This window comes from Nomascus leucogenys, chromosome 12, assembly GCF_006542625.1.
Source record: "Nomascus leucogenys isolate Asia chromosome 12, Asia_NLE_v1, whole genome shotgun sequence".
NCBI lineage: Eukaryota > Metazoa > Chordata > Mammalia > Primates > Hylobatidae > Nomascus > Nomascus leucogenys.
In genome coordinates this window covers 67,802,409-67,826,461 of record NC_044392.1, presented here as the reverse complement: position 1 = coordinate 67,826,461, position 24,053 = coordinate 67,802,409, and the positions used below count along the sequence as shown (strand labels likewise).

Below are 24,053 nucleotides of genomic sequence, written 5' to 3'. Positions count from 1 at the left end.
ATCTATTTATCTAAAAGAGTACATTCCTTGTATTTAAACTCTGCATAAAAACATGGAATAATTCTAGATGATTGATTTAGTGCTTAGCTGGTAATAGTCCTAAAATACTTGTAAACTGTTTAACATTATACGACTTATTTAAATCTTAACAAAAATACTTACTGAGTCCCTTCTACACTGAACGCAAGCCAAGGCTTTTAAAAATCCCCTAAATTATAGAAAACTAAAGCTTTATTCAAACTCAAAGAGGAGCAGTATAAATTCAATATAAATACATCAAAAATGATAACCTTTGGTAGCTCACCAGAAAATTAAATTCAAATCAAGATATTTATAAAATGCTAAAGAAAACATTTTTCTTAGACTCATGAAGACATGACAACCAAAAGTAATGTCTGAACTTTATTCAATCATGTCAAATTCAAAGAAACTAGCTATAAAATCCATTGTGGAGAAAACTAGTAAAATTTGATATTTTAAATATCTGGATATTAAATAATATCAGGGAAGTATTATTCACTTTGTTATATGTGATAAAGATATTATGGTTATATAGAAAAATATCCTTATTTTGACAGCTGTACAGTTTGAAGTATTTAGGGGACAAATGTCATGATGCCTATCTATATTTACTTTTAAATTGTTCAGCAAAAATAGCGGTATATATGTATTTATAATAGATAGCAGATGAATCAAATATGGTCAAATATTAGTTTTTGTTTTTGACAGGGAGTCTCACTCTATCACCCAGGCTAGAATGCAGTGGCATGATCTCGGCTCACTGCAGCCTCCACATTCTTGACTCAAGCCATCCTCCTACCTCAATCCTCCAAGTACCTAGGACTACACATGCATGGCACCACACCTGGCTAATTTTTGTATTTTTTATAGAGACAGAAATGATAATTTTTCAATAGTAGATATATGAGCGGTGATTGTAGTAGTTTTCTAGGTTTTATATGTTTGGGTATCTCTATAATAATTTAAGTTCTTGGGCTTTTAATTTAGCATTTTCCAAATTACCTCTGGGAACAAAGGCTTTAAGCTAGTTCATGAACTCATTTCTGTATTAACCTATTGGGTTTCTTTTTTACTTGACTTCAGGGCTGCTGAGAGATCACTGTAATCCTCAAACCACCTGGTATGATGATAGTGTCCCTTTCTTTAAATGGCTTCTATTCTCTCCTTCGATTTTAAATTTCTTAACCATTAACTGTGCTGTTTCATATGTGTTATCATAATCAGACATCTCAAATTACCCACAGAAGTTAGAAAGTTATAATCAAAAAAGAAAGAACTGAGGAGACTACGTGTATTTCATTTTAAGAAGAGAAGCCGAGCATGGTGGCGTGCACTTGCAGTCCCAGCTACTCGGGAGGCTGAGGCACAAGGACTGCTTGTGCCCAGGACTGTATGAGTCCAGTCTGGGCAACACAGTGAGACCCTATCTTTTACAAAAAAAGCAGACAACAAAGAAGAAAAGACTTACAGAAACATGATAACAATCTTCAAATATCTCAATGATTGTCCTACAGAAGGTGTAGAAATTAATTCTGTGCTGCTCTAAAACCAATGGTAGAAAATTTAGAAAGATAGATTGTTTTATTATTAGTGATGAATTTCTAGATAATTCATTACCCATAATTGGATCCATAATTGGCACTGTTGCTACTTAAGAAATTTCTGTTACATCTGTAGGAATTGTTCAAATACTGCAGAAGGGATTCCAACCATGAGTCCAAAACAGTATAGAAAAAAAGGGATATATGCTTTTGATTGCTTATTTATCTTTCTACACATCTATTTATTTGGAAAATCTTGGGTGCAGTCAACTGACCAAATTCCAAGTAAACAAAGCTAAAAATACTTCAACAATTTTTTGTAAAAGCCAATGCTAATTAATATCATCTCCCTTTCATCATTATACTTCATAGTAACTTTGCTAAAATTCGAAATTGCTATCTCCCCAGGAAACTGTACTTTATCATCTAGCAGCCAATAAATTCTAATTTTTCTGCTGCTTCTTCCCAAAAGCCTAAGGCTATTAGGAAAAATCAGCAGTGATTTTGGTAAAGAATCCTTGTTAAACTTTATAGATATAAGGAGCAGATGCATAGCTAATTCTAACATGAATCTAGCCTTCTATGTATGTTTTTATTACTCTACCCAATCCATACCCAATGCTATCAATCATCATTAAAATTTGACCTAGACTGACCAATAAAAATAGTGTCTGGTGTCCACCCATATCCTAATACAACCATTCTAGATTGATCATCTTGTCTAAGATGAATTATAAATATGCAGCTACTTTAAAAGACAACTCAAAGAGTGCAAATGATTCAGCACACAATCTATAAGGCACCTGCTTACTCAGAAGCAGCAAGCAGCATCCTTCATTTCCTCTACACAGAAACAAAGAATGAGAATAGCAAGGTAAAGCCTACCCCTAAGGTCACCAAGCACATTTCTGTGTAAAATTAATTGTGTGTACACATGCATACACACTTCAGTGGGGAGTGTTCTGAAAGATTTAAAAACCATTCATTTTTCTTTTTTTTTTTTTTTTGAGACGAAGTCTCGCTCTGTCGCCCAGGCTGGAGTGCAGTGGCGCGACCTCGGCTCACTACAAGCTCCGCCTCCCGGGTTCACACCATTCTCCTGCCTCAGCCTCCCGAAAAAACCATTCATTTTTCTAACCTAATGATTTCTGACTGCTCTACGCACTGGCCTGTCCTGACGCCACTGGTCCTCAGACACTATGTTGATTTAGCAGAACTTTTCATGTCCAAAGAGCATTATAATTGGCACTGAGGCAAACCAGAGAAAGGCCCATATTCAACTACTACTTCTTCAATGGAGTTCTCCAAAGACACAGGTGCTTTAAGTGGAAAACAAGTGACTCAGAAACTAAACTCTATCCAGAGGAAGCCTGCGCAGCCAGACTCCACACAGCTGCAGTGACTGCCAAGCATTGTTTCCTGTAGTTGTTTGGTGCTCATACCACTACTGGTGCACACTTCCTCTGCCTAATCCTGTGCAAATGAGAGCATTCATCCAGTTCCACCCCCACACTACCCATCTCACTGAGCATGGGAAGCAAACACCAGCCTCCTTTATTCCTACAGATGTGCATAAGCCATTAAACAAAAGAAGACACAGAAAATAAACATGGAAAGTGCCATCCTCCTTTTCTAGGAGATCTTGTTGATAGGAAACACACAGGCACAACAGTCACAGGGCAAGAGTTCTGCCTCGCTGCTGTTTGTGTAGACAAGTAAATTGGCTATTAATATATCATGCACTGGAATTAACTAATTCTCCTTACAGATTTCTCATCCATCATATTTACAGTAACAATTTATTGTAAACAAATGAAGACTCAATGACCTCCATATGTAACTTGGATAAACTACATCTTACCGTTAAGCCAATGTGACAAGGTCAAGGATCTCTGAACACAGCTCAGATAGGATACGGCTCAACAACTAAGGCTAGGAATTAGAATATGTGCATTAGTGAGCATATATGTGCCATAGCCTTGGAAATACAGACAAATATTCCTAGAAGGTTTCCTGTTACACAGAAAGAAAATATTTTCCATTTTTAATAGACATGATAAACCCAAAATTTCTAAGTGTTCTACCAGGGACCAAGCTTCCACTAGATAATCAGTAAATACCAAAAAAACCCAACCAAGCAACCAACTGAACATCAAAAAAAGGAACAAAGGGAAAATTTAGGATGGCATGATATAGCAAAAATCATAGAAAAATAAAACATATCTACTCGGTTGTAAAATGTATCGACAGAAATTAAGGGTAAATGCCATTAGAATTCTCCTACATTAATTTGAAACACACTGTAAGTTACATTTGCTCTTGCTCCATTATTTGCCTTGCAAGAAACCCTACTTTTCCCCCCACCAGGTTTCCAGGGCTCACTGTTCTCACTTCTCATCCTCTCACCACTCACTTCAATTCTTAAACATCCCAAATCTCTCAAACTCTGGGCCTCTTTTACAGTTGCTCTAGTAAAGGTCTGCATCATTTTTTAACCAGACTGCCTCAGTTTCAAGCCTGCTCCTCCTACCACTGGCATTACAATTGTCCACTACAGCCTCCCCCACTGACAGAATGCTTAGCTCAAGCACTCAGCACGTCATCTCCTGTCTATCTGTTAAAAAGTACTCACTGGCCCTTTGTCAGAATCAGCACAGACCCCGCAACATCTCAAGCGCCCTCATACTCCGGCCCCAGTCTCTGTTGGACCTCAAGATCCAGCTTGCCCCTGTTGCATCTTACACTCAAGCTATGAGGACTATCAGCGAAACCCCGAAATTCCATGTGGATTACCACTTTGGCACCTTCCTAAATAACTTTCCCTCTACTTACGTATATAGATACATATATCTTGGTATGTCTGTAAACCTCTGTGTGCATATTTACATGTATATTAGGAATGAGATAGAGTTTTTTTTAAAAAACTACCCAAAAGATTCACTGTTTGATCTGTAGAGGAATCCTTGAAACAGCAAAGAGAAGTTCGATTTCAGTTCTCAAACTGAATTTCCAGTTTGGGAAATATTCTCAGTAGCTATGCCAAATGCAGATGTAAAATCTAGGTGATACCTTTATCATGCTTCTAGCTCTTTATAAGGCCTTTCTCTCTCCAGAAGTGTATGTACAGTCAAGTTTTCTCTCTAAAAGTTTAAAATTTTAAGGGAATGTCAATATTACCAAAAAGGAAGTATACCCAGGTTTAAAAGCCTCTGCAAAAGAGCTTATATATAAACAAAAGGTATGAGAAAGCCTAGGCCTTGATGTTTTCAGAGAGGATTACACAACTAAGAATCATCAAAGCAAAACATTACTTTACAAAATGTAATGTATACATATTACATCTACCAATAAGTGGCATTTTAGAATCAGAAGAATATCAGAGTTGAACAAACTGAGGCCACGTTAAAGGACTAGCCCAACGGGATCTACTGAAAGAGGTAGGATAGAATCTAGTTAAAATGTGCTTTATAACTTATTTAAAACTTAATTTAAATAAGAGGGCAAGGGCCAGTCATGGTGGCTCATGCCTATAATCCAAGCACTTTGGGAGGCTGAGGTGGGTGGATCGCTTGAGCTCAAGAGTTTGAGGCCAGTCTGGGCAACATGGCGAAACCCTGTCTCTACAAAAAAACGCAAAAATTAGCTGGCTGTGGTGGCATGCACCTGTAGTCCCAGCTACTCGGGAGACTGAGGTGGAAGGATTGCTTCAGTCAGAGAGGTGGAGGTTGCAGTGAGCCAAGATTGCACCACTGCACTCCAGCCTCGGCATGGAGGGTGAAACCCTGTCTCAAAAAATAATAAATAAATAAGTAAATGCGTGGTAATACCAGCATCCTCTTCCCACTGGGCCGTCGGTATTTCAAATGGGTTTCCTTCCCAGTCTGTCTAAAGTGGCTTCCTCCAGCTGCTCATCATTGTACTCTGTTTCTTTCCTCAGTGGCACTTATCACTGGTTGTAATTATCTTGTTTGTTTATGCTTTACCAATTTGTTTCCTTAACTTGGATAGTGATGGACAGTGACAGTGCCCTGACAGCAGGGGGTCTTGATTACCTGCTCCTCCACCCTGATAAAGGAGCACATGGCATACAAATACTTTCCAATGAGTAAATGATGGGTGAATTACTCAGGAGTTACCTCTTCACCACAATTCCATAAAGTAGGGATCCTCATCAGGGCGATTTTACAGATCAAAACGTGAAGGCTCTGAGAGGCTGAGCAAATTTCCCACACGCATGTGGCTAGTGGCAGGGTAGGGTGAAAGTCAATTTTACTTGATCTCAAAGTCTCAGGATGCGCTGAGGAAAAGAGCCAATGCAATGTGTCAAGGTCCAATTTCTGTGGGGCAGAGAAGCAGGGGGAAGGTCCCAGTTGAAACTGAGGGAATGTGCAGAGACAAGTAGCAAAGCCAGGCCCTGAAGACTCAATATATCCAAGAACCAACTAAGTCCAGAGCTCTGGATAAAGCACATATTTTCAGATTTTAGGCAGTGTGTGTATGAGTGTAATGAGTGTACGTGATCTTGAATTGAGTCACTGTGGACAATGGACTAAAGGGAATGAAAAGAAAAGGCATTCCAGGCAAAGGAAACAATATTAATCAATATTAATCTGGTGAGTCATGATGATTTAGTAATTTGGAAGGACTTAAGCAAGGGAGTTTATGGGAGTAGGAAAGTGAGAAATAAGGTTAGAAAGGTAGGCAGAGGCCTGATCATGAAGAATCTTGTGTGGCTCGTAAAAGAGTTTAGATGTTATTCTCTTATAAACAACAGGGATCCACTATCAAGTTTTAAACCTGTTACAGGTAGTTAGATAGGTAAGAGTGGGCAGGAAAGGGTTCTCCCAGCCACTAGGACTGTCAGGTGAAGATCTGGCAATTATCACACTGCCTCTCTAAAAGTGATAACTTGGCAGCTGATGCCAGGGAAAAGCCACTTCCTGATGGTCCACACCTGTTGCACTAAAGTGTTAACTGAATGCAGGCACCAGAGATAAGCAATTTCCTGGGCGTGCACAGTAAGAGACAAAATGGCAGAGTATGAGTTTCCAGGGGCACTCCACCAGAAAAGGGAAAAAAGTCTCAGATGGGCATGCATACAACATCCTAAACACACTGTGTGTGCTCACTTCCCAAGGATAAGGAGGGCACTGGGCTTGCAGGCAACCCACCCTAACGGAAGAATCATGGGAAAGGGGCCAGCTTCTAAAGTCCTAGGATCAAGGTTAAACACTGCACTTGACCCCAGTGTCTGCTTGGGTCTCTTCCAAGCATACTTTCCTTTCTTTCCTGTTCTAAAGGCTTTTAAAATAAACTTGTACTCCTGCTCTGAAACTTGCCTCAGTCTCTTTTTCTGCCTTATGCCCCTCAGTCGAATTCTTTCTTCTGAGGAGGCAAGAATTGAGATTCCTGTAGACCTGTACAGATTCACCACTGGTAACTCAGATACCTTCCCTTGGTGACAAACCCATGAGTAAAATGATCAGATCTACATTTTGGGAAGATTATCTGGAAGATTAGCTTGAAACGATTCAAAACTGATGGCAAGAAGACACCTAGAAGACAATTTCACTAATCCCAGGGATGAGTACCTCAACTAAAGGCAAAAGCAAGAAGGGTTAAAGAAAAGGCATTTTGGCTGGGCATGGTGGCTCATGCCTATAATCCCAGCACTTTGGGAGGGAGAGGCAGGTGGATCACCTGAGGTCAGGAGTTCAAGACCAGCCGGGCCAACATGGCGAAACCCCATCTCTACTAAAAAATAGAAAAAATTACCCAGGCATGATGGTGCGCGTTTGTAGCCCCAGCTACTCGGGAGGCTGAGGCAGGAGAATCGCTTGAACCTGGAAGGTGGAGGCTGCACTGAGCCAAGATTGTGCCACTGTACTCCAGCCTGGGCAAAAGAGCGAGACTCCATCTCAAAAAAAAAAAAAAAAAAAAAAGGCATTTGTAACCATTTAGTTGCTGGCAGGGTGAACAAAATAAGAAACATTACCAAAATAGAAATAAGTCTCCAAAGGAAAAAAAAAAAGTACTTCAGTTTTATACATAATGAGTTTGAAGCAATTGTGTGATACCTAAATAGCATGATACCTAAATACCTAATATCATGTGCAAATATGAGGAATTCTGGAGTAAACAAAATTTGTTTTCCTCACTGCAGGACTTTTCAGTTCCTTTACTATGCTATATCTCATAAATACAATATGCAGTGTTTACCAAACTCATTGGAACAAGAATATTTTTCTCCAGTCTTCCTATTAACATTTCTTAGGACAATGGGATTCTTTGCAAAGTTATTTGGGAAATATTATTCCAGAAGTTTTCAACAGTCTTTAGTTTACAGAATAGTAAAGAGTTTATTGAACTGACTCAAAAATAATTAGGAGCAGACTAAAAACTGGACTTGAATAATCACTAAGGTATAAAAAATGTCTTTGCATGGCTCGGGTACTAAAGTTCTATAAGAGGAGGTAAGAATGGAAAAATCTGCCAAGCATTAAATACCCCTACAAAAGGGAAAAAGATGAGAAGGTTGTTAAAAAGGTCAACTCCATCCAAAAATAAAGGAGGGGAATAATGCTAATGATCCAGGAATTGTGTTAACAGCCAGCCAGACACATACATTAGGGAAGGCTAGAAGCTGTTCCCTCCTCCTTTGCCTAAAAAAAGGTAGCCTTGGAACAAGCTATCTTTGTTCAGGGAGGAATCACTGCAGAGCTCCCCCTTAGTTATGTAAATACAGGCAAGCCTCCTACTGCTCAGGGGGACAAAGCAAAGGCGGCCTTGGTGAGTGGAGGTTGACTCCTGACAGTACCCCTTGCCAGGCTGAGCCAGCTCTAGGCTGGAAGCTGGCTAATTTGTGGGAAAATTCCAGACCCTTGAGGGAGGAAAAATACTCAGGATCCCAAATGCCGCTCTGAGACTGGAAGTTGGTACCCTGTAAGGGCTGAATCAGGAGGACGTGACCCAAGCTTCCTGACAGAATACAAGGAGCCCCTGAAAAGAATTCATCACAAAGCTAGGGAGATATGGCCTGGCCAGGCTCAATGCAAAAGCTAAAACGCTATAGGGATGAAGGAAAGTTGTGTGGGTAGCATGGGGTTGAGAAGGGCTGAAAATACAAGGGCATTGCTAGCATCAGAGAACTAAAGCTGTCCCAGGAACCACACAGAACCAGTCTTGTGCAATAGCACCACACTAGCAGACAGAGAGATCAAGCTCCTGTGGGGCTTTGAAGCAAGGCTGATTTAAGTCCCATGGACTACATAAAGCCCAGAGATTTCTGGATAATTTGAGTGAGAAATACTTCAAGAAAGAAACGTCAAAAGTGTTTTACATCAAACAAGTACCTAAAAAGATTTACACTCTAAAATAATTCTTCCTGTTTACATATGTATATATGAAAAAATGTTTCCAGGTGTTGATTAATGTGTATGCACTAGATAGTAAGGATCTTTCAAGCCATGCCAAGGTGAGGTCCCTGGGGCCACCTGTAGCCAAGAAAGGCTCAGGAGCCTTTGCTTGGGAGGGTTTTCTTGTGACAGGGAAAGCCAGGCAGAATTTCACAAAGATAGGTAGTAGTAAACCATTGCAGGCTCTCAAGTAGCTTGTCGGGATGCCAGCGGTGACCTTCTAAACCTCAAGATCTATGATATTTCTGGAATCAATGGTAAGGAAAAGAAGGCATTGACTATGAAGCTGGGATTGTACTCCTATTTTATTATTTACATGCTGCAAAATAGGTTCTGGGACTTGGTCTTTATATCTCCTCTTGCATATACGATAGGAGATGTAGAGGCTTAACAAACGGCCTCCAAATTGCCTGGAACTTGGGTAATAAAAGTTAACATATCTACAAACCTGAAATCATTTAACTGGTGAAACACAGTGAGTCACTTAGATTTCTTTTACTCTTGGCTGAGAGAATTAGTGAAAACTGGCTCAAAAAAGAGAAAAGGAGGAATGTATTGGTTCATGGAAAAACCTATAGATATACATTTAGCTTTGGGTACAGCATTGATTCCCACTTCACATGGTGTCACTAGGTTCATCTTCAACTCTGTTCCCTCTGAACTGGGTCCATTTTGAAACTCCATGTGGTACCTAGATGGTTATAGCTCCTTGAAGCCTCAGACTCACATCTACACTCTTCTATATCAGGAAGACAGAAAAATAAAACTACCCTTGCAAATGTCTTATTGGTCCCAACTGAGTGACTCACCCCATTCCTGAACCATCACTATGTGGTCAAACGCATGGGATATAATTGATTAAACCATCCAAACTCTGTAACTAAGAAAGAGGAAAGTGTGGTTTCTCAAAGGAGATCCAAGGTCACAGAAGGAAAGAGAAAAGATGGCTGTGCAAAATAAAATAAAATAGTTCTATACAACATTAGAAAGAAAGAAGTTTATTTCTCATCTCATCCTTCTAATATCATTATTTCTCTTGCACTTAATTTAAAATTTGACACCTATGTTTACCAATGAATCCCACAACCATTAAAAATAATAATAGTGATAATAACTTTAACAATAAGAGTACTTACCTTGGACTTTGGCACTCTGTTAAGCACTTGACATACATGATTTCATTTAATACTCACCTAAACTCAATACATGGATGAGGAAACTGAAGCTCAAAGAAGTCAAGTTACTTGCCCAAGACGGTATACTAATAGGGAGCTTAACTGGAATCTAAACCAAGATCTAACTCAGAAACCATATATTGTTTTGTTTTTTAATTTTTTATTTCCATAGGTTCTGTGGGAACAGGTGGTATTTGGTTACATGGGTAAGTTCTTTAGTGGTGATCTGTGAGATTTTGGAGCACCCATCACCCGAGCAGTATACACTGAACCCAATTTGTAGTCTTTTATCCCTCACCTCCTTTTCACACTTTCCCCTGAGTCCCAAGTCCATTATATCATTCTTATGTATTTGCATCCTCATAGCTTAGCTCCCACATATGAGTGAGAACACACAATGTTTGGTCTTCCATTCTTGAGTTACTTCACTTAGAATAATAGTCTCCAGTTCCATCCGGGTTGCTGCAAATGCCATTAATTCATTCCTTTGTATGGCTGAGTAGTATTCCATCATATATACAATTTCTTTATTCACATTGATTGATGGGCATTTGGGCTGATTCCACATCTTTGCACTTGTGAATTGTGCTGCCATAAACGTGGGTGTTCAAGTATCTTTTTCGTATAATAACTTATTTTCCTCTGGGTAGATGCCCAGTAGTGGGACTGCTGGATCAAATGATAGTTCTACATTTAGTTCTTTAAGGAATCTCCACACTGTTTTCTATAGTGGTTGTACTAGTTTACATTCCCACCAGCAGTGTAGAGGTGTTCCCTGATCACCGCATCCATGTCAACATCTATTATTTTTTGATTTCTTAATTATGGCCATTCTTGCATGAGTAAGGTGGTATCCCATTGTGGTTTTGATTTGCATTTCCCTGATCATTAGTGATATTGAACATTTTTTCATATGTTTGTTGGCCATTTGTATGTCTTCTTTTGAGAATTGTCTATTCATGTCCTTAGCCCACTTTTTGATGGGATTTTTTGATTTATTTTTCTTGCTAATTTGAGTTCCTTGTAGATTCTTGATATTAGTCCTTTGCTTGATGTATAGATCGTGAAGAATTTCTCCTACTCTGTGGGTTGTCTGTTTACTCTGCTGACTGTTCATTTTGCTGTGAAGAAGCTCTTTAGTTTAATTCTTAACTAAAATCCAACTCTTTCTCTCTCTCTCTCTCTCTCTCTCTCTCTCTCTCTCTCCCAATAATGTTTTTACCTGTATCCCTGACTCACCCCTAAGCTGACGCTCTGAATTCCTTTTGACAGTGCCTGTCCTGAACCTGAACATGATGAAACTATCCTATTGCAATTCAAATCAACTGGACCTACCACTGGCCAGGTATGGATACTCTTTCAGAAAACATATCACTTTACACTGTGTGTCATGGGGAAGCAGGCCCTTCACACTCACCCAGAGGCAGGGTAAGGAGCTGACTTTAGTCACTCATCTGGACAGTGGCAGTCTGACTTCTATTACACTCTAGAAATTGTCTCATTAAAGGAAAAATCCCATGTGCTTCTGCACTGTAAATGTGCCAACAGACAGCTCAGTAGGAAACATTTCCAAAGAGTGAGTTAATCATAAACTGACGATTGAAACAGTTATGGAAAATTCTTTATATACAGTATGGAAATGAACAAAGTTACAGATACTGTCATGATGTCAAAAAATAATATAGTAATTTCTAATATTATGCCGGGGGAAATATTTTAATTACATTTCTTAAGCAAAGAAGTTAACTAACAAGATTTTACTTATTTTTATTATCAGAAAGAGATTCATCTTTTTTCAAAAGTAAGAAAGTAAATGGTTTTTCAAAACATAAACCCTCAACGTCCCCCTCTCCCCCCACCAGACCTCAGCAGTCTTAGAAATCTCCCTCTTTCAGGAACTTTTTTCAGTATTTAACAACCCTGAAGAGTGAGAGTCATATCTAACCTGAAGGCCTCTGCTGACTCTTAAATGAGTTCAAGTTACTAAACTCACTCCTCTTTCCTGTGTGATTAAAAAAAAAAGTGTAGAAAGTGTTTCAAACTATTCTAACTTTTGTTGATGTTGGTGGAGTTTGAAGTGAATTACTATTGAGGAAAGAGCTCAATGCTAAGAATAAAGGTAGCACTGAAAGGCAGAATTATCATAAGCCCTTCTAGAGGAGCCCAAATAGATGCTCTTCACCATCTCACAAAATACAAATTATTATTTGTGTTAACACTGTTTCCAGGATTTTCCAAAAGAAAACACATCCATATCAAGCCTAAGATTCAAAATAAATTTCCTAAACCCCAAACAGAGGGAGAGCTTTGGACAAAGTTTAGTGAGCAGAAAATACCACAATGACAAAAGGGGTAGGAGAGTGTAGCTAAGAATTGACTGCATGTGTACAGAGAATAGGTGAATCACATGCCTATTTAGAGTTAACAACTTTAACCACCACTGGGCTGCAGACTCATGCAGTATCCTAAATCTTTCCTTTCTTTCTAAAGTATAAGTAGATGCCAAGTAACACATCACCTGTGATTTTTAATTTTATAAATTCCTTTAATTTTCTTCTATAAGTTCATCCTTTTCCCTGACCATCCACAGGGCAGTGAGACCCAATACACAGACAGTGGACAAGAAAAACAAGACTGAGAAGCCAGAGGCCTGACCTCCAGATCTTCTTCCTCTTCCCAAGCAAGGAGACCCTAGAATCACTATCCAAGCACCTCCCCATGTCTTAGCTTCCTCATCTGAAGAATGTCTTCACAAGAGTATTATGACAATCAAATGAAGTCAGTAATATTAAGCACTCTGAAAACTTCAAAGGCTATAAAAACACTAGGTGCTGCTCTCACAATTAATACATTCTTCGGCAAAAAGATGCCAAATACACATGAATTCCAGATTCACCAATGTAGGAAATGAGGCAGACAGGAGAGCACACATAGATACAGAACATTTAATTAAATCCTAAGGAATGGAGGAAAACAACCTATCCACATCCTGTTAAAATGTATACATCCACAACATCAGAAATTATTTTGTTGCTGAATTAACACTCTATTCACATTTTTTCAATTTAAAACTACAAGAATTATTTCATTAATTCATCCATTACCCACAAGCTAGGACCTATAAATGGGAAAAATAATAGTACCCACATGCTGGGATTGATGTGCTGATTCCCTCAATATATGCAAAGTACATGTTATGTGCTATGTGAATGTTTGCACTATGGTACAGTAGTGGAGAATCAGCTAGACCTGAGTTCAAACTGCTGCTTCAATCTCTAATAGATATGTGATTTGGGATGCAGATTTTCTCATCTGTACAATGAAGAGAAAAATGTAGTACCTACCTCCTAACGTTGTCACAATTTTAAAAATTATATGTGAAGACTGAAAAGACTGCATATTTTAAGTGTTCAATTAGTGGTGGTATTGGCAGTTTTTACTTAGAGTATATAATGCTTAATACTATTAGTACTGGTAAATTATGAAGTGATGTCACAAATTCTTTAAGTGTTTTCTTTAGATCATACAGTTCTAAAGAGATAGCTACTCCAATCTTGGCAGTAGCAAAATGTAAGTGACTATAATGTAGGTTCAAGTTCTAAACCACAATCTCATGTTTAATTCTGTTTCAGATCTACCATCGCTAAAATATTTAAGCAGTCAAAAATACATTTATCCTTGAGAAGCATACAGTTTATGCTTTCACATTCAATTTTTTATAGTATCAACTCTCCTACAAGGCTTCCGTTGTCGAATCAATCTAGCATGCAATCTCATTCCGGTAGAACAACACCATGCATTTTAAAGTATTTATATATTTTTCCAACATTTATCAACACCATTTCTTGCAAATTTAAATGAAAACTAAATAGTTCCTTAATGAGCTTTAAAAAGTCAAGACTTTTTCATTTTTCATTTCCCCAATTCATTTTCATTTTTCGTTTCCCCAAAAGAGAGGGTGAAAATAAAAAAAATCAAGGAAGATTTTTTTAAAGGTGCAGGAGGAATAGGCGGAAGGATAAAAGAAAAATAAAACCAGAAATATCTCTGGTATTTTTCAGGGCCAACAGCTTACAGAAGTGTCCACCTCACCTGTGATTCATGGCCACAGACAAATGTGCTCCCATTTCCTTACTAGGGGCTTGGCTTTCAGTTTGTTGTACAAATTATCATCTTTTATCCTCCATCACTTTTTGGACCTCAAGACAGTTAAATCACAGCTTTCCAGAGATTAAAGGAATCTTAGAAACCACATTCTTATCCCTGCTTTCTTTTGTACAGCTTTCCAAGCTAGCAGGCAGCCTGATGCTCGAGAAGGTGGGTGCCTTCTAGATCACAAAATGACCATGGGTTAATACCGGAGAGAGAACCAGGGCCTTCCCCCTCCCCAGGCAGAGTGGCTTCTCCATATGCGCTGTATTTCAGCATCAAATTTCCTATATTTCTGTCTCAAGTTTATTCTGTTTAGCAAAGAGCAATCCATTGGTTATTTTCTAATGAAAATATTACATCTCAGAGTTAAAACAATGTATACTCTCAAACAGCCTTTTGAGAAGACACTAGCACCTGAACTACAAGAATAAGGACAAACTTCTCAATAGCATTAATTTTTCCTCCTTATTTGCTTATTTTCATAATGCAATTACATCAGCATAAGCTAAAGTCCTGTCACCTTAATTACCTGACTCTTTCATGGCTAGTTACTTGTGAGAGGTTTATGTCCACTCACTTCATAATAAATGACCATAATTTTTGAAAGGATGATTTGTTTCACTTATTATACATGTGTGTTTAGTGTGCATACAGATAATAACAGTAAATATTAAAACAATTTCCATGTGAAAAATGTCCTCGAAACCCAACAAATATCTGCTGAAATTCAAGCAACAGAAATTATTCAACAATCTCGAACACTTGTGATTCATGTCTTCTCTGAGTCACCTAACCAATTGTCAAAATAGAGAAAAGGACAACAGAACATTCTCAACTTCCAAAAATTAGCAGCTTTCAGATATAGAGAAGACTAGAGGAAAAGAATACTGGTCCTCAGGCCTGAGTGCCCAGTGATCAACCTAAAGGGCAGATAATAGTAACCCTATCCTCTGAGGTGACCAGCAGAAAAAAATTATCTCTGGAGAAAAGATTCCCTCCCTGTATACTATTTTAATTACAAAATAATTCTAATCTCATTTGGAAAGTTGATGCTAATTTTTTGGTGGTGGTGTTGTATGTGTGGGGTTTCCTTTTGGTTGTTTTTGTTTGTTTGTTTGTTTTTGCTAAGCCATCTACATGTGAAATTTAACTATATAATGCAGATACATAAACCACTTAAGTCACATGCCCTACTTCAAGATTTGAAACAATTTGCTTAAATGCTTTCCAGTTAAAAAGTAATATTAAAAATGAAGTATAATTACCTTTCCAAAGTCACGCACATCAAACAGGTCAAATGCCTCAAAAAGTTCACTTTTCCTCATTCCAAATGTCTCACAACAGGCCGTGAGAAATGTCCTTATGTTCTTCAAACAGAGAAACTGAAGAATGGAAAAGAGCAGTTAGCATATAGTTAATTATTCTGAATGCTATCCATCCTCTGTAACACTCAGACTGCTCTAAAAATGACAAGAAAGCATCAAGCAGCCTTTGAGGTTACTTTTCAATTACTGATTCAGCAGTACTGACCGGGCCTGCAGTCTCTCTTAGGCACAGGTGATACAGCTGTGACCAAAGCAATTTCTACCCTCATGAAACTTACATTCTAATATGAAAAGACAGACAAAACAGACAAAGCAACAAACACAAATAAGCAAGTATTTTTACTTTCATATGGTGGTAAGTGCAATAGAGAAAAATAAAGCCTGGAGGAGGGATCAGGAGAGTTGGTGGGGCTGGGTGGGGGAACTTAAACAGGATGGTTAGAGAAGGTCTCACAGAGAAGAGGATGGTGGAGCAGAGATCTGAGGTGCAAAAGGAGCAAGCCATGGAGAACTGTAGCACACAACAGCCCAGCCTAAAGAAGTGTCCCATACCAAGGCCCTGACATAAAGCCCTCTAAGCATGTCTGAGAAAGGGGTCAATGCAGCAAGGCAGAGTGAGTAATGGGGGGAAAAGGAGGAGAGATGGAAAGCTAGTGGGGTCAGATGATGAAGATCTTTATTGGACAGTTTTTACTCTGACTGATATAGGAGGTCATTGAAGGCCTTGGCCAAAAGGAGGACATAATCTGATGGTTTAAAAAGGTCTTTTTGGCCTGTTGTGCTGAATATAGAGTGAAAGGGGCTGGAACTAGGGTGGAGGCAGAAAAAACCAGACAGAAGGCTCTTGCAATAACCCAGGTGAGAGACAACTGTGGGAAGACCAGAGTGTGGTCACTTTTTGACTGTGTTAAATCTGAGAGGCCTATTAGTCATCCAATAAGTGTGGAGTCCAGGGGATAGGTGTGTACTTCAGACAGTAATATGTGTACAGAGTAATAGTGTACAGAGGACTGTTAACCATGACACTGGCTGAAATGACTTTGGAAGAGAGCAAAGAAGAGGAGAGTACCTGAGCCAGGAAACTTTAAAGGATCAGGAAAAGAGGAGGAGCTCACAAAGGAGTCTTAGTAAGAGTGACCAGTGAGGAAGTAGGAAAACCAGGAGATAGAGTTTTCCTGAAGCCAAGTAAAGGAAGTGTTTCTAGATGAAGGGAGTGGAAAACTATATCAGATGCTGCAGATGGCCAAATAGGATTTAGACCAATGGATTGGTCAACACTGCCCATGGATTCCGGCAGTGTGAACCTCACGGGTACCTTGACAAAAGTAGGCTCTATATGGAGGAGTGGGGCGAAAGGCTTCTTGGAGTTGGTTTCAGAGACAAAGAGAGAACAGGATGTGAAGACAGAATATAGACTCCTGAGTTTTGCTGCAGAGGAGAACAGAGAAATGGTCAAGAGTTTTAAGAAACGGCAGATGTCGAGACATGTTTCTGTTTTGATGGGAATAACTTGACAGAGAGGGGAAAGTTGGTCACAAAGGAGAGAGGGACAGTTCCCCAAATGTAGTCCTGATTAGGTGAAGTGGGGAGAGATCAAGTGTTTAAGTGCAGCAGCTGACGTTAGAGAAGAGCATGGTCAGCTCATCCACACTATAACAGGGAGACAGGAGGGAAGGCAGACGCTATTGACTACTCAAAAAAAGCAAAGTTAAAATTTGCTTTCAGTGTCTAAAAGACTCAGATCAACCTAAGCAAAATACACACATACCCTAACTGCAGTGGCACATATTTTTTTAAAAATACACATGTGAAAACTTTAAATAAATGCACTTTGTTGTATGTAAGTTATACCAAAATAAAGTTTAAAAAAATGGAAAAAAACCTACTAACCATCAAAAAGTGAGCAACGTATTAGCTAATTATTGTATCTTTGCATTTTTTTTTTTTTTTTTCTGAGACGGAGTCTCGCTCTGTCGCCCAGGCTGGAGTGCAGTGGCGCAATCTCGGCTCACTGCAAGCTCCGCCTCCCGGGTTCACGCCATTCTCCTGCCTCAGCCTCTCCAAGTAGCTGGGACTACAGGCGCCCGCCACCACGCCCGGCTAATTTTTTGTATTTTTAGTAGAGACGGGGTTTCACTGTGGTCTCAATCTCCTGACCTTGTGATCCACCCGCCTCGGCCTCCCAAAGTGCTGGGATTACAAGCGTGAGCCACCGCGCCCGGCCTTTGCTTTTTTAAAAGGGTTGCCAATGTCTTCATTCATTGTTTTATCTTGGTTTTTTTTTTAATTTGCAGAAAGCATATCTTTTTTACTTCATCTATTAATACATTTGAAATATTCGGATTATTCATAGGCTTAACTTAGACACAAGAATCATTCTCAGAGGCTTAAATATTTCAGGAGGGAATAAAACCACATGGGAAGCATCATAAACCCTTTGAAACACAAAGGCAGCAGCTAATCAGCACATGCAGTTACTGCTTTCACTTTAAAAAATTCATAAGAGACCTTTAAGACACAGAATCACTCTGCATGTAGCTCTTCCACATAGAATTGCTTATTTACAGATTAAAAGCCTTGCATTCTACCAAGACAGATAATAATTACTCTCTTGGGGATTATGCAACTGCTCTCTTGCAATATCGTTTACATAATTAAGTGCCTGACTCATAGCTCACCAAGGAACAAAGCATAATTGCACACACCACCCTCTGAAGATTTCCCACCAAACTCAAACTTTCCCCACCTGTAGGGAAAGCTGCAGAAGACTTCCACTAAAGTGCTTTGATAACTAATTCAGAAAAGCAAGTATTATTACTAAAAGTTAAAACAATATGAAATATTGCATGCACAGAAGATTTAAAAAGAGGCCTTCCCCCTACTTCTGGAATTCATCTTAAACTTACTTGTCCCTTAACTAGTTCAGATCTACTAAATTCCACAAATATTTACTGAATTTGAAAGTCACTTACATACTCTCACTTTTCCAGGCAATCCTCAAATTTGGTCACCTCTTTATTTATGTATTTTTCAGTTAACAGTTTTTGAATTCCTACAACATTACACACACTGGAAATGTTAAAAATGAACAACACAAAGCTCTTCCTCAAGCTTCTCTATTAAATTTATCGGGAGATTTTCCCACTGCTCTAAAATTTGACTAAATTAGTACTGGGTCTAGTGTGAGCCTAGTGTTATTCACTAGGCTTGCAAGCGTGTGGCTCTGTGCACATATAGGAACAGAGCTGAGGAATAGAGGAAGTGAGCCTGCCAGCCTGCCAGCAGTCCGCTCCAGGCCTTTTGCTTCGCTTTTACCAAACTGATTTTTTTCCAGTTTATTTAATTTTTTTGAATTTCAGAACAAAAGTTGAAAGAATACAATGAACGTTCCATCTACACGCAACAATTGCAGCATAGTGCCATATATGCTTTTGCATCTATACTCTTTATATATTTATAAAATTTATTTTGTTGAGCTATTTGAAAATGAATTACAGATAACAATTGACTCCTAAATACTCTGACTCTACATGCAACTCCTAGGAATAAGGACATTTTTCCTACAGATCAACAATACCATTGTATCTAAGAAAATTAACAATAATTTCATATTATCCAATATCCATTCCATATTCAAATTTCCTCAATTGCCCACTTTTAGTACTATTTTTTCCCCAGTCTAGGATCCAGTCATGTTTTACCCACTGCATTTGGCGGTTTTATCTTTTCAGTATCTTTTAATCTAAAAATCCTTTTGCCTTTATTCTTCTTTAATGACATTGACTTTTTGAAGAGTCCAGGCTGGTTGTCTTACAAAATGTCCCAAACTCTGCATTTGTTTGGTTGTTTCTTCATGGTATCATTAAACCTATTACTCTTTCACTTGTATTTCCTGTCAACTGAAAGCTAAATCTAGATTCAAATTAAACAGTTTTGATAAAAGTACTTCATACTGTGAACTTCATATTTCATCACATCAGAAGACACAAAATGTTAGGGTGTCCCATCATTATTGAAGCTAAACTCAATCATTTAGTTAAGATGGTTACTGCCACATCTCTCTACTATAAAGGTACATGTCCCCCATTTATAGCAGTAAGTAACCCAGGGGTGAAGATGTGGTACCATGTGGCTGTCCTATTTCCCCAATAATTTTTCACAATGGGATTAGTATTCCTTGATCATCCTTGCTTCAATTATTCTATATGAGACTTTCAAATAGTGATTTTTCTAACTCTATCATTCTTTTCTTATTTATATGCTAGTATTCTTTTGTAAAAAAAAAAAAAAAAAAAACAGAAATAAAGCTTCTTTTTTCTATTTTTGTAATAATCAGTTGCCATCATTATTTTTTTAATGCTCATATTGACCCACGTTTGGCCACTGGGAGTCCCTTCAAATTGGTTTATGTTTCCTTTTGACATAATTAATAATTACATTAATCTTTGTTTCATTGCTTTCTTATATCAAGTTGTCCCAGGCCCATCTCACATTTTCACTGCTGTAGTTCTGGAATCAGCCATTTCTCCAAGTAAGTCTTATTTTCATTTATACAATAAATAGTATTTGGAAACCACCACACTGCTCCTAGAATACAAGAGCCAATTACATGAGAAGAACAAATACCTCCACCATTTGCTTAAGCAATCTATCACTTGCAACAGAACGGCTAATATACACAGGATTGGCCAAACTGGCCTCTAATGTTCCTCTCAGAAAATTCTATAATTTTCTTTGTGGAGTGCATAATAAGCCAACTCTTATCTCACTGTGTTCAGACAAAAAGACAATTGAGATAACTGAAGAAAACTGATGAATGTATGATTTTATGGCTAGAGATGGGGTGTTTTGGCACAACAATACAACAGTCTATTCATTCTTTGAGATTAGAAGTTATCTGCTAGACCTCTGAATCACCTGAAGCAGCTTCAAATACACTGCCTTCAGAGACAGTTTATGAGTCAGAAGGGCAAATCCAGCTCACTGTTTCATAACCATACCATTTTTGACAAAAAAGAATTGTACAACTTTGCTAAATCATCTAACTTATTTACATAAGTTAACTTTACAATTTGTTAGAATTTAGATTTTCAGGACTTAGAATTAAATAACTTTAAATTTCTTTAAATATTCAGTGTATCCATGTAAGAGTTGCCAATTAAGGATACACAAAAGTTTAAATAGCCATGCATCCTCATTTAACAAATATTCATGAGGTGCCTCTTATGCACTAGGCATAATGAAACTCCATAAAACAAATCCCCAATTGGGTAGTGATTTATTAATATATTAAACAAATGTTAATTGAATAAAAATGCCAAGAGCTGGGTACAAGAAAAGCAAACACGATCCAGACTCTATACTCAAAGGCTTATTATAGTGAGACAGAACACACAGACGAGTGATTCCACGGTTGCACAATAGTTTGGCAAGTGCAGTGAAGAATACATTCAGATGATCCTTGAGAGCCCTAGGGTATCAGGGACAGCTTTCTGGAATAACTGATACATGAGGTAAGAAAGGATGAGTGGGAGTCACCTACACAAAGAGAAGGAGTGGTTGGTGTTTAGAAGGCAGAAAGGCAATTTCCAGACTTGCAGTGAGAGGATGCTCCAGGTAAATGGCAAAGAATGTGCATGAAAGCATGGACCACTTGGGGCAGTGGAAGTGGTTGAGATGGACACTTCTCTGGACAAGAACACTGACAGAAGGAACAGAAGAGGGGAGCTGGGATGTCCATGGCATGCCAAAGAGATCTTGGCTTTATCCTAGAAGTGAAGAGGTTAAAAGGCCTTAATTAGAAAACTGGAGGCCAGGCGCGGTGGCTCACATCTGTAATCCCAACATTTCAGGAGGCCAAGGTGGGCAGATCACCTGAGGTCAGGAGCTCGAGACCAGCCTGGCCAACATGGCAAAGCCTCATCTCTGCTAAAAATACAAAGATTAGCTGGGTGTGGTGGCGCACACCTATGGTCCCAGCTACTGGGGAGGCTGAGGCATGATAATCGCTTGAACCTGGGAAATGGAGGTTGCAGTGAGCTGAGATCACCCCCACTGTACTCCAGCCTGGGCAACAAAGTGACACTCTGTCTCAAAAAGAAAAAAAAAAGCACCAAAGGAAAGTGGAATACTCAGCTTTGCATTTATTATTATTGGTGTTGTAGTGATGTTTAAATGCTTGCTATGTGTCAAGCTCTATGCTAAATGTTTATGCCATTCAATCATCACAACAATCCAATCAGAAAAGTTTTAATTTGTTTTTAATACATACTGAGGCTTAGAGATTTACCAACGTTTACATAACTGCTTTTGCCAAAGTAATGGAGTCAGGATTCAAATCCAGACATTCTGGCTACAGGGCCCATATCCTTAACTACTATGTTATATTAACTCCATTTTTGCAGCGTATAGAATTAAATGTTTTTCTTCTTACTAGAGAGATTATGTGGCATAGGAGGACAAGACAAGGACAATCAGGACATTATCATATAATTTAACAAGAAATAATGGGATTTAGACTAGGATAGTAGAAGGAGAAATGGGAAGAACTCTAGGAGATTACATAGAAAAGAAATATTTGGTAATTGACTGTGTGTGGGGAAGCAGTGGGAGAGAAAAGAGAAGACCTCAGAATTATAACCATACCTCTCTCTGCCTTGGGCACTGGATGGATAGCAGGGCATTCACTGAAAATGGTAACTTAGCAAATTGGGGGACATAGTATGTGAAAAGGAGGCCAGGGAGTCAGTTAATTCTTGTCTTCACATATAAAAACTCGAGGACCACCCAGAGCCAACCTGTGTGTTGAAGAAAGAACTTCTCAGCGTCTCAGAAGAAAGAAATTCTCAGCAGGACACTTGCTATTGAAAGATCGGCCCTGAATTTGAGGGTCTGGCATAATTCAAATTATGAATGGCCATTATAATAAGATGATTGGCAGTTTTGAAAGGCACAGAAGAGATAACCATGAAGCCGATTTACAAACATTAAGGTACAAGAAGAATTCTCCTTCTCAGCTGAGTCTCAGCTTAGAGTTTATCAAGCCTCTCCTTAGTCCTCTTCTCACCATAACTCCTCCTGTATCCCTCTCCAAAGGGCTCAGATCATCCTTTTTTTTAACTGGTAAGGAGTAAATGTAAGGAATATAATAACATCAAGCTTCTCTCTTACTGGAGTTCCCTATTTCTGTCCCTTTCACCATATCTTCTCTATATCTCTCTTTTAAAAGTAGGTGAGCTAAATCTTACATCTCCTAGAAATTTAATAAAAGAAGAATTTTTATTTGTATGAGGACCTTATTTGTCCTTTTCCCCTGTGAATCAGTGGGTCCCAACAGAAGGGGCATCATCATCCTCATTCTAAGAAATCACATCTTCAGATATCCCCTGAATTACAAAATAAGTATGCTACATGTGGTATCAGTTTAAGACTGCACAATTTGAAGCTTCAAATTATTTTCATACTGATGCTAACATCACAGTAAGTGACGACCCTAAAGAACATGCAGAGAGGACATAAATGGAGAAGAGATGTTCCTTGGCTCTAATCTTGTGATCAGTTCACTAAACCAAAACCTCCCTATTCTCAGCAAATTAAAAGCCAATATTTCTGTTTTGATTATTGTCCAGGCCACAACTCATTTCTAATGGGTAATTTTTTAAGTCATTCGTTCAAAAATACAGTAATTTACCATTTAAAGTTAACAGGTTTTCTTTTCACAGTATTCAATGCTAATGTACTTTCATGAGTTACATGTAATTATAATGAAATGGCTAAGCTCATAAATGCAGGGCTAAATTGTAAAAACACATGCATCCTCTTTGCTCTGCAGCACCTGGCTCACACCTGTTATGGTAATAACTGTGCTTGACTATAATATATCTGTCTGACCACCTAGTGCCCTATAAAATAGTAAATATTTGAGAGTAAGGAATACATCTATATTGTCGTTGTATCCCAAAGCTTTTATAGCACATACATGTTTTCAAATAAATTGATGAATGAATCCTGATGCAGTTTATCTCTAGGAAAAATTAAATGCAACGATTCCTTAGTAGTCAGGGAACTCAGTAAAATTTTACATTAAATTGTCATCATATCCTCTTATTTCAATGTTAATGTAGCAATGTGTCTTTTTAAACTTACCTAAGAACATTTTTAGAAGTTAATATTTATAAATAATATCAATAAAGATTTTAAATTATTACGCAATTACGTTCTTCAGCATGATTTTTAGTCTGTGTTTCCTGCCTCTGGTGTGTGTTCAATGGGAAGCTGCCAACTGATTTTCAGGGGCTCTTGGCCAGCAGTCACCATAACACACACACACAAGCCCTCTGCTGCTTTCAACAGCTCTTGTCCTTATAAGAGGAAGCACTGCACCCCTCTGCCTTGGCAGAAACAGACTTAGAAACTCAGTTTCAA

General features: G+C 38.5%; 1 protein-coding gene across 2 annotated transcripts in view; it reads right to left on the bottom strand.

Annotated features, from left to right (window-relative positions):
* The window catches only part of VAV3 (vav guanine nucleotide exchange factor 3), a 396,199-nt gene that overhangs the window by 290,728 nt on the left and 81,418 nt on the right, over window positions 1-24,053 (bottom strand). For both annotated transcript variants that reach the window (XM_030824967.1, XM_030824966.1), the window contains exon 2: window positions 15,570-15,686. In XM_030824967.1, the coding sequence (XP_030680827.1) occupies window positions 15,570-15,686 (117 nt within the window). The remainder of the gene's footprint in view (window positions 1-15,569; window positions 15,687-24,053) is intronic.